Consider the following 15,618-nt stretch of genomic DNA (forward strand, 5'->3'; position numbering starts at 1 on the left):
CATTCCGGGCAGAATTTACAAAAAAAAAAATAAAAAAATGATTGTGATGAATTTATCAATACAGCATGGAAGGCAAATTCCATTTGATACACACCAATTCCAATGGAATTGACGGTCTGACAAGCAAATTTCTATGAATTAACATTTGCTGATCTAGTTGTCTACGAAATTGATCGCCATAGATTGTGCAAGAATGTGTGGAGCTCAACATTTCTGGAGGATAAAGAGAAGGGAACGTTCTTTGTGGAGTATTGTAGATATTATATCTGGAAGTGTACAAGAATTTATTTTAAAGAAATATCGTAGAGAAAAGGGCTGAAAGGCATATTAATTAAAGTGAGGACCTTTTATACATTCCAGTTTCTTGTCTCATTCATCTCATATTCCAACAAATAACATGCCAGTACAAATGTATTTTGCAGAGTGAAAGTTTTTTGTAGTTTATAGCACATTTTAACAGGCAAGAGTTTGGGTTTAAATTACCATAATATTTTCCCCCTTTCACCATCATTTAAGAAGAGAATCTATTGAAACTTAGCAAAGGAGGGAACCCAAGGGAGGGACATGTCCGAACCAAAGATAAAATAGTTGTCTGCGGTTAAGGTGGGAATACACTAGGGCAACAGAGGATACAACGTTGGTCTCCAGTTCTACAGACAAACATAATACAGAATCGACTCGTGGGAATGATTATGTAAAAGAAACGAAGAAAGGTCAGCAATGTGGATCATTCATAACCGGGTCGATCACTTTTGAGGGACTGAAACGCAGGCCGAAATGCATAAGAGATGCCTGCTCGACAAATTAATAGGACAGCGGCACAAGTCCTCTTCTTCCCCACTGCCTTTCCTTCTTCACTCACCTGTTTGGTGAGGGGCCAAATGCTACACGTGAACCTGGGAATTGTGAGCCACTATGAATATGATGATGTTGGTCTCTCCTTCCCCCGCCCCACCAAAAGCAACTACAGATATGGCCAAATCCACTACTTTCATATTATTATTCGTCCTACCTGTAACTGCATTTTGTTCATTTCGCGGCCGTCTTTTGGTTTTGTGCATTGCGGGTCTGGAATAATTCAAATGCGTTTGTTAGTTGGCAAGTCCACTCAGTTGGTCTACATTCTTCTTCCCTTGTAATTATTATTATTATTTTTTGTCAAAATCTTCCCTTGTAATTATATATATATATATATATATATATATATTCTTGCAGCTTGCTAAAATGTGATGTGGAAATTAAGGATTAAACAGAATTAGCTTTGAGTTGATGCAAATCATGGAATATATCCAAAAATTAAACTCTGTAAACAAACAAACTCAAGAGCGATCCAATCAAATCTTTCGCGAGCGGGCAAATCTTTTACAGTCCCATCATCAGCTTTCTTTCCCTTATTTTGTTGGCAATGTTATTGTTGAAAACTCAAAGTACATAAGCCATCAATCAACTCAGAGTAACTAAGCCATCAATCCTCGTGCACATCTTAAGCAAGTAATTGTAGATTGTGATCTTCAAGGTGCATTTTTTTTTTCTTTTTTTCTTTTCTGCTTTTGTTGGGGGAAGAAGGAGAAGCGGGGTTGGGGGAGGGTTTGCAATTTGCATTGGCTACGAGAAAAAAGCAGAATCAAATGCTTTTGAGGTTTGATTTTCTAATAATCGAAATCCTCCACAGTCTAAACGCATCCAACAAAATCAACACTTGAAGAGCAAGAAGTAAATAAATGATAAATCCATCGGATCAGCAGTAGTGTTTTTACTAAACTGGATTTTGTACGGCTTTTGTTTGTGAATAGGTTCTTTTTTGATACATTCAGATATTCAATGCAGTAAACAGGTTTCTTTTTCTTTTTCTTTTTATTTTCCTTTTGATACTTACCCAAAATTTTTTTAAAAAAAAAAAAAAGAAAAAGAAGCTGGAATAGGTTTTTTGCACATTCAATGCGGTAAATCCAATATGTATCTTGTGCCTAAACGGGACCAAGAGTACAAACTGCAAATGCCCAGAAGTGGAAATCCAATAAGTATTTTGAATCCCCCATATGATGATGTTAAATCCCCAATTTGTGATGGGCTTGGATCGTCTGGGCCGAGAAGAATGGAGCCTATAGACAAAACCCACCACTGAGTTCCTGGACGGATCCAAAGCTTCCCTAATTGAAAAAAGGCCCAGAGTTCAGTATGTATGAATCTCGATCCAAAAAATCCAAGAGTAGAGATGGGTTGTGGTGGGAGAAACGGCGGAGCAAAGCGACAGAGATTGGAAGCAAGGGCACGGCAAGAAGGGACCAGACATCACCACCACTCACGTCCGGCCATCAGATGACCCACACGCCTTATTATTTACCGATTATGGGAGCCACTCTCCCTCTCTGCGCACTCTGCAGAAGCAGCAGCCCAGTAACTAACCACCTCTCTAGCCTACCACGGATTCCAAAGTAAAAAGGATGTCAACGTCGTTTGCACTCCGCTCCCATTCTACTGCCACTGCCTGACAATACGGCAATTGCCAACTGCCCAACACCCCCACCGCCATCATCCTCCTCCTCCTTGTCTTGTAGCCGTCAACTCAGCCTGTGCTTATTGGTGGACTAACAAAACCAGACTACCACCATTCTGCTGCTACTCCCCTCCGTCGCGCGCACTCTGTCTTTTGTATCCCTTACCGTCTCATCTGCTTATTCGACAAACAACAGGCCATTATTCGAAATATATATTTTATTTAAATCACATCATAAAAATGTTACAGTATTATTTTTAAAAAATTAAATAATTTTGTATGCTTCGCTTGGACATTTTGATTACTTACACTATTCGACAAAATGACATTTGTGTTTATAAAAATTTTGATTACTATAACATTTGTTTTTTTTTTGTTTAATATAAATATATTTGTACAATAAGAATGTAATTATACAGCGACAACGGACAACGGTTGTACCAAACTAGACTGATTGCGGCTTTTTAGCGATGACGGTTGGTATCGCAGACAAATGAATTAAATCACTAATTAGCGATGGTAATTACTTTAACCAATTCACTTTAGCAGTAATGGATGCCATCTTGAAGATCACTGTAGCAAGATAAAATCACTCTTTTATGTAAATTAGTTGTGTGATAAAACCATTAAATGTACTCAAATATGGTAGTTTTCTAAATGTAATGTAAACGTACAGCTGATCAATTTACGTGACCGCTTAATCGTTTTGGCGTAAATGCATGCATGCAGTAGAACGCCGAACCGGGGAGGGGAGGGAGGCAATGCGTCCGACCAGGAAACAGATTGTACGGCGTAGGATGATAAAAGCACTCTTGTCCTAGGATGAAACTCCACCAAGTTGTACCAATATAAGTTAGCTCAATTAATAAGAGTAGATTATTTGCTCACAAAAAGTTTTATGTTTGAATGTGGTTGGCTCCTTCAAAAAAAAAAAAAATATTTGTTGATGATATGAGCATTATTACGTTAGTTAGTGGACGAATCGTAAAAACCCTAATGATTTCGAAGACATGTTTTGATCCGTCGAAACTAAATCCATCCAAAAAAGGACGGTTTATGTTGTTGTATCATGTATGAGAATCATTGAAAAAAAGAACCTCAGGACGTCATATTGTAGAATTGCGACCTCAATCTCTCATAACTAGTCAGTCTTAACAGTGTTCTACCCTACCAATTTCCATTACAACGTGCGTAGTCTCGGAGACAAACGAAACACCCTAACCTCTGTACGAAATCAAACGTTTGTACAAGTGGTTTTTTTTTTTGACACGAGCAATCAGTAATGGATACACCATAATATACAGTCGTAGCATAAGAGGGTCAGGTAGCAGCTCCTGGAAATGATATGGTTCATCAGTCCCTTTCTTTGTAATGTGGGTCGCTGCAGTTAGTGAGAGAGTGGCCATAGTTCCTGACACAATAATTGCCCAGGCCTGACTGCTACATGCTTGCTTGGGTCAGCTCTTAATTGTCCCTTACGAATATTAGTCCACCGGTGATTATGCACTTTTATTATCTTGTACTGTCTTGTCTCCGCCCATTTTTATGTGGTAGTTCACCTTATAGTCTTTTGTTTCTGGGTTGCTTGCAAAATAACCCCCCAGATGCATTTGCAATTATACCTCCTAAACTGATAATTCTAAATTTTGCCCCCTTATTGTATCAGTTACGGCTTGTTGCTACAATCAAATGAATTTGCCATATTTTTCCTCTGAATTTGCCTGACTCCTAGCGGTGTCGTGTTGCCTAAAACAACCCAATATGTATCATCATAGACACTCCAAAAGACTTATTGTTATATCATTAATCTAATGAAAAATTGAGAACATCAGTGATTGATGTCGTACTATAACTGGTATTCTTGTGATCAGTGTAATAGGTGTTTTCTTTTATGGTTTATATTCTAGATTGGGTTCATCCTTGTAGTGATCGAATGAATTATGTTGTAGATATGAAAGCGTAACAATTTGGCGGAATTTCATTCTTTCTTTGGCTAATTGGAAAGGGAGAACCCGTTGAGTTCTTTTTTCTGTTGATGTTTTTTGAAAAATGAACTTCATTAAGTGATGCAGAACACTCGCTCCTTGATAGTATCTATGGATGCTTTCATTTCAAAGCTATAAAAAGAAAGGAATCACTCAATTTCTTGGATGATAGAATATATAATTTTATAGATTAGATATTTGCAAATACTCTCTGTACTAATAGAACGGGAATCACAAAAAAATTCGTTCTCGTCCTCAAGGCTCCACTCGATTAACGAGGATATCGATTGGATGCATGAAATCTCCAATCTGACTCGCAAAATACCCCTTCTGTTTGCTCTTTCCTTTCTGTATAAATCAACAACCCCAATTTCTGTATAAATCAACAATAAAATAAGCTATATATGGTACTTGATAAATCAACTAAACTATATAATGGGATCAATTATGTATCCATGAAGAAAGTACTTCGGCTAAATTACTAAAGTATAACTCGTCCTTATTTTTTTAATTTGCTCCAATTAAATCCTCTGACTATCACCCTGTTTGCTAATCAATTTTTGATCCATAAGTAGAGGCGCCATCTAAAAGGTAAAAATGTCTCCACCATCGACCGATTTGAATAGGAGTAAAATGGGAGATCCAACTCTGCCGATAGCTTCTTGTTCCTAGAAAACACAAACACTTGTAAAAAAAAATAAAGAGAAAACAAAAGTTAACCAAACCAAAAAAGTGAGTCATCTCCATCGTGAAAAAAAGGGGGTAGAGCTCTACCCAAAAAAAAAAAAAAAAAGGGTAAAGGAGTTGGTGAATGAATGAGGGGTATTTGATTGGTAAGAGGATTGAGATGTTCATTGCTGATGCGAGGGGAGGGTCGAAGGCTTGATGATGGGTTTGCTGACTATTGCAATTCATAGGGAGTTTTTTTTTTTTTTTTTTTTGGGCTTTCCCGACAAAAAAAAAATTTTTGATTGCCAGAAAGTGACCCGTTTTTTGTTGCGTTAAATTCTTGTTTAGTTGAGTTCAGATGCTGTCATATCGTTTTTATTCCTCATCTGTCACTCTGTCTTTTGCTTTTCTTGCGATAGATTTTTGTCGCTTGCTTTTTCTCTAGCCATTTGATGATTTTTTAGGAAGGAAAGTATTAAGCATCTTGAAGCTTGGTTTGGTTCTCGTCCTCCTATTACCACCTCCTATGAATCAAGTTTACCGAAATACTAATAGATTAATCTTATATACATATTATCATTATTAGATATATAATACATATATAACATTTAAATTTAAAATTATTTAACTGTAATAATATATATACTGTCAATGTATATAAAATTTACTTAATAATAATAGTAGTAATAATAATAATAATAATAAAGTATGAATTTGGGTTTCCAATACCTACAAAACGGCATCAAAAGCTTCAAGTTTTTCGTTGATAGTTGGAGGAATGAATTGATGCGCAATAAAGTTGGGGATTCATGAAAAAGTTGGAAGACCTCTTTTGTCATCGGTCATTTTCCCTTTTTTTTTTTAAGAAAACTAACGGAATCAAACTCAGAGTTTCCGTTAAGTCAAAGGCAATCCACAAGCCTCAACTAGAGTTAAATTTTGCTTTTTGTTTCATTTTAGCACATTTAGTTTTTTTTTTTTTTTTTTTGGGGAGCCAAGGACTTGCCTTAGAGCAGTATTGACTTCCATCCCATGACCATGAGTGATGGGACCCTTAATCCCACGGCCTCGGTGTCCTCAACATCTCACGATATTTTCACTGAAGAAGTCAAATTACCTTTGATTAAATAAATCAAAAGTAAATCCAATTCTGTACCAACAGAATAAGTTTAGTAATTATTTATTCAGTAGATAAATATTTCCCGTACAACACAAATAAAACTCTATATATCAATTAATATCATACCATCCACTAATCAAATATGTATATAAAAGTAAAATGGATAGCCTGATTTAAAAATTCTCTGTTGTTTTGCGGGCTTCCCAAGACAGATGGGGCTTCCCCTTCCAGATCCGAAGAAAATGGAAAGAATTGTATAAATAAAAGAAATCCTCTGATGCACCCACGAAAACTGCTACTACTAGTTCAAATTTTTTTTTTTTTTTTTTTTTAAAAAAAGTGTTGACAAAGAACTTTTTCATGCGTGTGAAAATACCAGGAGAATAGAAGTGGTTGTGCCGTGCGTGTGAAAGAAGAACTTTTTATGTCTACGACATAAATACATTATACAGATGTTTGGTTGTATATTTGTACATACACACAAGGACAAGTACTACTAGTAGACAGAGAGCTTTATATTAGTATATGGATATTCTCAGACAGAAAGATGACAAAGCGTTGAAGTTTAAAACACATAGCACCATCAGCAAAAGCATTTTTGGGTTTGTTTTCATGAGTTTCTGATACTTCTGTCTAAGGCAGGCTTTTCGGTTTAAGTTATTTTATTTTGTTGAATTTTAGATTAGAGAGTGCTATTTTCATGAGTTTTGGAGTGCTTGAAAAAATCGTGTTGTGTTGTGTTGTGAACCTTATTTTTTTTACCCAGAAGCCAGTCAAAAGTTGCATTACCGGTGGAGTATTTTGGTTTTGGTAGGGTTTCTCATTCTCTGTAGTTTTGATGATTTTGAGGGCTTTGAAGTGGTCAATTCGAGGAAAATGTGGTGTAGCAGATTGAGATAGCTTAATTTTGAAATATTTTGATGTAAATAATTAAGGGTTTTCTTTAGTTTTAAAACTAAAACTTTTCGTGCATTTGGAGAGCAGCACACGTGGGGCGAGAGACTGTTGTCTTTTAAGCTTTTCGCTCACTTGCCGATAATTTTGTGGATTTGAGGGTGTCTACCTGAGATGGATAGGATTTGTCAGCTGGGCGTTAGTAAAATTAAAGTGAGTAGTTCGAATCCTTGTACTGATATTGATTTGTCAGCTCGGTGTTAGTAAAATTAAAGCAAGTAGTTCGAATCCTTATACAGTTATTGTTTTCAATAATTCCTTTGTTTTATTCTGTTTGTGTTGTCAATCTCCTCAGATGCCAAGGAATTTTATCGGTCTTTCGATACAATTACTTCTTTTTGTTTTATTCCCTTTTTGTTGTCAATCTCCTCAGGTGCCAAGGAATTTTATTGGTCTTTCAATACATGACAGCATTTCCTAGTATTTTATTTTGTGTGGGAAGTTCTCTCAAGAAGACGGCTAGGATTATTTATGAACTGAGGGGTGGATTCCACAAATCTGTTGTTTGTTTTTACTTGAGATGATTGCGTTTATGGACTCGAAGGATAAAGTACACGAAACTGAAAAGTGCTTGGATTCTCAATTATGGCATGCCTGTGCCGGTAGTATGGTTCAAATGCCGCCGGCGAATTCGAAAGTCTTGTACTTTCCCCAGGGACACGCGGAGCATGCTTGCGGCAATGTGGATTTCGGGAATTGCCCTGTAATTCCAGCCTATACCCGTTGTCGAGTATCTGCTATTAAGTTCATGGCGGATTCCGGGACTGACGAGGTTTTTGCGAAAGTTCAGCTGATTCCCATAGAGGGAAATGGTGCTGATTTTGACGAGGACGGAGTTGGGGGGGTGAGCGGGATGGATAACCGAGAAAAGCCCACCTCCTTTGCCAAGACACTGACACAATCAGATGCAAATAATGGGGGAGGCTTTTCAGTTCCAAGGTATTGTGCAGAGACCATTTTTCCTCGGCTGGACTACTCTGCAGATCCTCCTGTTCAAACCATCCTTGCAAAAGATGTTCATGGGGACACTTGGAAATTCCGGCATATATACAGAGGGACACCTAGGCGTCATCTTTTAACAACTGGATGGAGCTCTTTTGTGAACAGTAAGAAATTGGTTGCTGGGGATTCCATTGTTTTTCTTAGAGCGAAGAATGGGGATCTCTGCGTTGGAATCCGGCGTGCAAGGCGGGGGGTTGGAGGTGGACTTGAACCGTCATCAGGGTGGAATGCGGCAGGAAGGAGTTGTGTCATGCCGCACGGGGGATTTTCAGCATTTCTAAGGGAAGATGAAAGCAAGTTGATGAGGAACGGTAGTGAAAGCAGTAGTGGAACTTCAGTGGGCAGAGGAAGATTGAAGGCGGAATCTGTTACTGAGGCTGCAACTCTTGCAGCCAACGGACAGCCCTTTGAAATAGTTTACTACCCTAGAGCTAGTAATCCGGAGTTCTGTGTGAAGGCCTCCCTTGTAAGGGCAGCATTACAGATCCACTGGTGTTCCGGTATGAGGTTCAAGATGCCCTTTGAAACCGAGGATTCTTCACGAATAAGTTGGTTTATGGGAACCGTATCTTCCGTTCATGTTGCAGATCCCATTCGCTGGCCAGATTCACCTTGGAGACTTCTTCAGGTATTTTATTTTCTCATTATTGCATCTCCTTGTTTTCTGAAAATAGGACTTCCTTCGAATGTTGTGGGCGTATAAGATATGCTCCTGCATGGTTGATTTTCTTACTATTATGGTTTCATGGCAAACTCTTTTTGATTTGGGGGATCATTTTTTGAAGTTATGAACTTGAGACTGCAGGGGAATCTGTAGATGTACTCTTATCTTTTAATTACATGTTTGCTCCCATATGCTGGTGATAGGCTTTTAGTTGTTATGACTTTAATCTGTATGACGTTACTTCTAACTTTATTGCATCGTATGAATATTTGCCAGTTTGAGTTGCGGAAGAAGTTTAATTGGGGGAAGTGCCCTGAAATTCAGGCTCTAATTTGGTGATTATTCAATTTTTCCCCCCTAAATGAACAGATTGTCAATTAGAGAGTTAGAATGAAATGAATCTCTACACATCCGGATTTCGTCTTGCAAGTCTAACCAAGCTGTGTGTTTTTGTGATCTTGTTTGTTGATGTCCTCTCATTTCTGTGGTAAATCAATTCAGGTGAGCTGGGATGAGCCAGATTTGCTTCAGAACGTGAAAAGAGTCAGTCCGTGGCTGGTAGAATTAGTGTCGAACATGCCTACCATTCATCTGTTCCCCTTCTCTCCTCCTCGGAAAAAATTGAGATTACCACAACATTCACAGTTTCCTCTTGATGGTCAACTTCCAGCGCCAACATTTTCTGGAAACCACCTTCTTGGGCCCAGCAGCCATTTTGGTTGTCTACCTGACAACACTCCTGCTGGCATGCAGGGAGCCAGGCATGCTCAATATGGATTATCATTATCTGATCTCCACTTCAATAAACTGCAGTCAGGTCTGTTTCCGGTAGGTCTTCAGCCTCTTTATCCTACTGCTATACCTGGGCACTCCAATCGTCCAATCATTCACAAGCCCAGCAGCGGTGAGAATATTTCCTGCCTGCTAACCGCGGGAAGTTCTGCTCAAAGTCCAGAGAAAATTGGTAGCTGCAAGGCACCCCAATTTGTTCTATTTGGTCAACCAATTCTAACTGAGCAGCAAATCTCGCTGAGCTGCTCCGGAGATGCAGTTTCACCAGTTCGCACAGGCAACAGTTCTTCTGATGATAATGCAGATAAGATGGGAAATACTTCTGATGTTTCAGGTTCTGCACTTAATCTAGAACGTGTGAATGAACGGTCCTCGTGTGAAGGGTCTGAGGATAACTTGGATATTGGTCACTGTAAGGTATTCATGGAGTCGGAAGATGTAGGTCGTACGCTGGACCTCTCATTGCTGGAATCTTATGAGCAACTGTATGAGAAATTAGCGGACATGTTTGGCGTTGGGACTTCAGAGGTGTTGAACCATGTGCTTTACCGGGATAGGACAGGTGCTGTAAGGCAACTTGGTGATGAAACGTTTAGGTGAGTAGCATGATCCTTATTAACAACCTATTTGTACAACATTTTTAAATCATTGGTACGATTCGAAATGAGAGTGTCATCTAAATTGTATTAAAATTCTATGTTCTTGATTGAAGATGTAATTTTCTGTTGATGTTGCAGTGTTTTCGCCAAAACAGCGAGAAGGTTGACAATTCTAACAGATTTGAGCAGTGACAATGTAGGGCCGTATACGGCAGAGATAATGAGGAAAACATCCGTTTCCAACTGTATGGCCGGATGACTAAATGCTTGTTCCTAAAGTGTTTACTCTTGTTAGATGTCTGAAGTGAAATCCATCATTACCCAAAGTGATGCTCTTGGACTGCATTCGGAGGAGCTCACTATAGGTATCTTAAAGTTGCGCCTGCTTAGACGGTTCTTGCAAAGACGATCACTTTGAAATGTTGCATTATTCTGAAGCTTTTACTTGTAGCCTTCCAAGGAGGAGGCCATTTTAGCTCCTGGGATGAAGGGGGGGGGGGGAGATTCTCCTGTTTCAATTGGCAAATAATTCCTGAATTCATCATGTGTACAGTCACAAAGTTAGACCAAGCGAAGAAATGGTTCACCCCAATCCGTTTTCAGCCAGATTGTTGGTTTCTGTACATTTGATTTTGTTTGCAGGTTTTGTAAACGTATCCTGGGTACTACGTAAGGGAAACGCAGCAAAGCTGTCAGGGTTACAGAATTTGGTGGCAGCTGGAACAAAAGCAGAAGTCAACAAGAATTTGGTAGCTGCTGGAACGTGGACAAACCTTGCTCCTCCCAGGATCCTGGTTGATTTGTCATGTCATTCGTTGGAATGGATAGGTGTAGCTGCTGTTTAGGAATAGGAGGAGGAGAATCAGAAGAATTGTTGGCTCTGATTTTGGCGTGCACGACTAATGTTTTCAGGGAAGACTGGCGCTCAAATTGACCAGCCGGCAGCCAGCCAGGCTAGCGTATACTAGTGGAAGAAATGTACTAGTCTAATAAAATATACGTTGGCCAAGTTAGACTGGATTTGCTGGTGAGATGTCTTCAAAACGGCAGCTCATAAGAAGAGGCAAAAGATCCATGGATCTTTTTGTCAGCTGAACAAAGTCATTATTATATTAATATATTGTGTATGATTATTATGTTGTGTATGGGTATGACGAATATCTGTTCCCTTCCAAGCCACAGCACCCTCGCAAGTAAATTACTTAGGAACGCAAGTCACGTGGATGGAAGACCAAACCCGCAGGCCTTCTTATTATTATTTGGGTTGATGTCTTCCTATTCTATTGCCGCAAGTCTTGGGTTTTCCACAGCCAGTAGATCGCTTTCATTAAATAACTACTTTTTACAAGTTTTGGGATTAGACCAAATTAACATACTGCTCCATGAGTCCTCCTCAAATTTTGCAATTCAAGCTTTTATTACTCCCTCCCTTTTTTTATAATTGACGTTTAAGGTTTTGCACACCAATTAAGAAAAGTTTTTCATTGTTTAAATCTATACACTACTTTCCTTTTGTACCCTCATTAATTATCCAATTCACCCATATTTTCTCTCACTAGAGTACTAAATGGTGCTGTTTTACTAGGCCAAAAGCAATGCAAACTAACTAGGAGTAGTAATTAAGAACCCTGTATTGGAAAAGAGAGATAAAAGGGTAAAATTGTGAAAAAATAATTAATGCTGCATGGGGATAGTAAAACGACAGATAAAAGTACTTAAGAGCAAATTTCTTAAACGTCAGTTATAAAAAAAAGGAGGGAGTAATTAGCATCAGTTTTCAGTAACAAGTGATTTGCGGCGTTTAAAAAGAGCGTGCTGTTTGTTGCTAATTACTGCTACCTCTTGCACCAAAATCTAAACGTAAATTGCACATTGCCTCCCAAAAAAAAAAGAAACACTTTTGGAGCGTTTGCCTTCGAGAAATCTTTTAAACTGTAACTGTAACAGATTTGCTTCTGCCATAGTTAGGGCAGTCAAACCAACTCTCATACGAGCTCCCGGCGGTTCATTCATCTGACCGTAAACTAGAGCCACTTTTGATTCTGCAATATTTTCTTTATTAATCACTCCAGATTCTTTCATTTCCATGTAAAGATCATTTCCTTCACGAGTACGTTCACCCACTCCGCCAAATACGGATACGCCTCCATGGGCTTTGGCAATATTGTTAATCAATTCCATAATGAGTACTGTTTTACCTACTCCAGCTCCCCCGAAGAGTCCTATTTTTCCTCCACGGCGATAAGGGGCTAAAAGATCTACTACTTTAATTCCCGTTTCAAAAATAGATAATTTTGTATCTAACTGTATAAAGGCGGGCGCAGATCTATGAATAGGGTATTATTTGGAATAATTACTGTAGTACTTTTTATTATGTGATGTATGTGAGATAAAAAGATGGGTTGAAAAATGTGTTTATGATGCAAGCGAAATATTATTTGGGATAAGTTCACTATATTATGATAAAATTGATCTCTCTGCGGTGGACAAGGCCTTGTATACATGTATATCAACTCTTATCTTCTTGGGAATAATTAGAATACAAAAATATCTGGAGATATCCTATTCGACTACCGTCTGCAGCAGTTTCTCTGTGAATTTTTCACACGGACAATCAAAAGCCCAGACGAATCTTCTTTAGTCTAATGAATCTAATGACGACGAAGAATTTTTGATATGGAATGGTGGGCTGGATTGCATTGTTGTACGCCGGAAGCTCGGAATCGTTAAATCGAGATGCCCCTTTTTACATACGCTACGTACGAAGACGTGATTGGATATATTGCAATTTTGGCACCGACAGAAAAAGGCAAACCCAGCAAGACTCTAGTAACTAGCAAGCGATGACATCGTACTGCCATCATCACCCTTCTCTTCTGGTTTTTCTAAAGTTAAAAGAAATTAGGTTGTGTTTGGATTGCATTTTTCGTGATTTTTCATGGAAAAATTACTGTAGCGATTTGATGTATGTGAGGAAAAAAGATAATATGAAAATGTGATCACGGAAAACGACGTAATTTTTCGACGGAAACGGCAATCCAAACAAAGCCACGTACTAGTTAATTTGTTAAGAGTGTGTTTTTTTTTTCTTTTGCCTTACATGTTGGAAAAGTGGAAGAAATAAAATCTGGAATCAGCTTCCACAAAGGAAAATTGGAATCAAATCTCCCCTGCCTTCTTATAATCCTTAAAACAAACAGGAACAACTTCGAAGTGCCTTGAGTTGACTTTTAAAAGTTAGACAAGATGGAAAACAGGTGGTTGTAAAATCCCTATGGACATGAATAAATTTGCCCTTCTGGTCCGATATTTCTTTCTGTCTTTTTGCCCACCAGTATTAATCTATGGTCAGTTCCAAACATTTAAGCTACATGTCTAGCTGGCCCCTTGAACTTAATACTACAGGGCCCGTGTCGGGTATCAAAGTTTCAGGCCTGCCGTCGGGGGGTTTAGTGATGGTGTAGGTACGTGCATATCTCAGAGAATAATCACTGGTCAGCGTCAGCCTGGACGGAAAAATGGAAACGGCCGGATCATATTTGCAATGAACCGTACATTATTATATACTCCCTCCCTTTTTTTATAACTGACGTTTAAGAAATTTGCTTTTAAGTACTTTTATCTGTCGTTGTATTATTCCCATGCAGCATTAATTATTTTTTCACAATTTTACCCCATGCAGCATTTAGTTTGGTGGGAGTTAGTTTGCATTGCTTTTGGTCTAGTAAAACAGCACCATTTAGTACTCTAGTGAGAGAAAATATGGGTGAATTGGACAAATAATGAGGGTACAAAAGGAAAGTAGTGTATAGATTTAAACAATGAAAAACTTTTCTTAATTGGTGTGCAAAACCTTAAACGTCAGTTATAAAAAAAGGGAGGGAGTACTCTGTATTACACTTTCCAAAGCTTTGTTTGCATTTTACGGGAGTACATTATATATTCTGAAGGTTACGTGCATTTTACACACGGCGTAATTCTGTTTGTAATTGTTATAACTTATTTTCAACAACATGTAATTTTAGAACAGCAACCGTTCCTGAAAGTTATGTGCATTTTACACACGGCGTAATTCTGTTCGTACATGGTGTAATTTACTTTTAACAACATGTAATTTTAGAATAAAATTTCATGGGTCCTACACATGTTAAAAAAGAGGTACAAAATGAGATTTGGACAGTATAATTTTTTTTGATCAAATCTTGACCGTGAACTGCTTACGAACGATTCGCCTAACGATCGTCCCTGACTCAAATCCGCATTTTACTAGTACTGGTTTTCAACTGACAATGGGGCTGTGTTTTCAGTACCTACAGCTTCCACCATACATGCCATGGTTTCTGCCAAGGTTCAAGTGACAGATTTCACACGAGGGAAACAAACTCCACAGACGTCGCATGAGGAGGTTCCATGATCCATCCGTGATATTTTTTTCTGCTTCTTTTTTTTTTTTTTTTTTTGCAAATTAATTGGTGAATTATATGCACACATGGGGATTTAATAACCTGGCTACGATAATAATAATAATAAGTTGGAAGTGAGTGAATGGGCGGGAGACATCAATAGGACAAGGCAAAGTCGTTCGTTCTTGTTTTCCGTTGATTTTTTTTTTTTTTTTTTTTTTTTTTTTTTACGAAACGATAAGAATTTTTTTCCGTTGTTTTCCGTTGATTGATTAATGGGAAACTTGAAAGAAGATCCGAGGCCACGCCAAACGTGGGGCTTTGTTCCTGGGACAGGTATGTCATCGTCACCATTCAGTGACTTTAAGTTAGCTTGTCCTCAGTCCTCCCACACAAAACAAAGAAATTAAATTCCACTCCAAACAACACGCGACACGAAATTGATCAATACTTATTATGGAACAAAAGAGAGAGAGAAAACAAACATTAAGCTCAACCCAGGCAGGATTAGGAATATCTTCGCAAGCGCTGAGTCACCACCATTGTCTTAACTCTAAAGGGCGCGTCACTCATCATCCACGTGCCTCAAACCTGACGTGTACAAATAGACCATCAACAAGTTTGGTCAAGAAACGCTAGGGCACCGGTGAAAATTAGAGTCTTGTATAATTGCTGATACACAAAGTCGCATGGATTAAAAGAGATTGTTGGACTTGGATCTCATTTGTATAAGTTTGCAATTCAAGTTTATGGGGAGAGTGACTGGACAGAAACGTGAAGGGCTATTTACGTTTATCTCCCTCGAGATTTGGCCAAACTATTAGTCAATTCTTGAAGTTTGATCAAATTACATTCAGCTCCCTTGCCAGGGACATCATCTACAACCTACTGTTGGGAATTTGGGTTGTATTAATTAAAACCAAGTTGTGGAAT

General features: G+C 38.4%; 1 protein-coding gene across 1 annotated transcript; it reads left to right on the forward strand.

Annotated features, from left to right (window-relative positions):
* Window positions 1–6,897: 6,897 nt before the first annotated feature.
* On the forward strand, window positions 6,898–10,726 carry LOC113772825 (auxin response factor 18-like). The gene is made up of 4 exons (XM_027317303.1): window positions 6,898–7,378; window positions 7,599–8,855; window positions 9,393–10,279; window positions 10,421–10,726. The coding sequence occupies exons 2-4, from the start codon at window positions 7,746–7,748 to the stop codon at window positions 10,539–10,541; spliced, it is 2,118 nt and encodes a 705-aa protein (XP_027173104.1). The 5' UTR covers window positions 6,898–7,378; window positions 7,599–7,745; the 3' UTR covers window positions 10,542–10,726.
* Window positions 10,727–15,618: the final 4,892 nt, after the last annotated feature.

Source organism: Coffea eugenioides, chromosome 6, assembly GCF_003713205.1.
Source record: "Coffea eugenioides isolate CCC68of chromosome 6, Ceug_1.0, whole genome shotgun sequence".
NCBI lineage: Eukaryota > Viridiplantae > Streptophyta > Magnoliopsida > Gentianales > Rubiaceae > Coffea > Coffea eugenioides.

What these genes read in the sequence shown, in the direction of transcription:
- LOC113772825 (XM_027317303.1), top strand. Translation starts at nt 7,746, where the DNA reads ATGATTGCGTTTATGGACTCGAAGGATAAAGTACACGAAACTGAAAAG. An exon ending in CACCTTGGAGACTTCTTCAG is followed by an intron (nt 8,856 to 9,392) that starts GTATTTTATTTT and finishes AAATCAATTCAG; the next exon opens with GTGAGCTGGGATGAGCCAGA. An exon ending in CTTGGTGATGAAACGTTTAG is followed by an intron (nt 10,280 to 10,420) that starts GTGAGTAGCATG and finishes TTGATGTTGCAG; the next exon opens with TGTTTTCGCCAAAACAGCGA.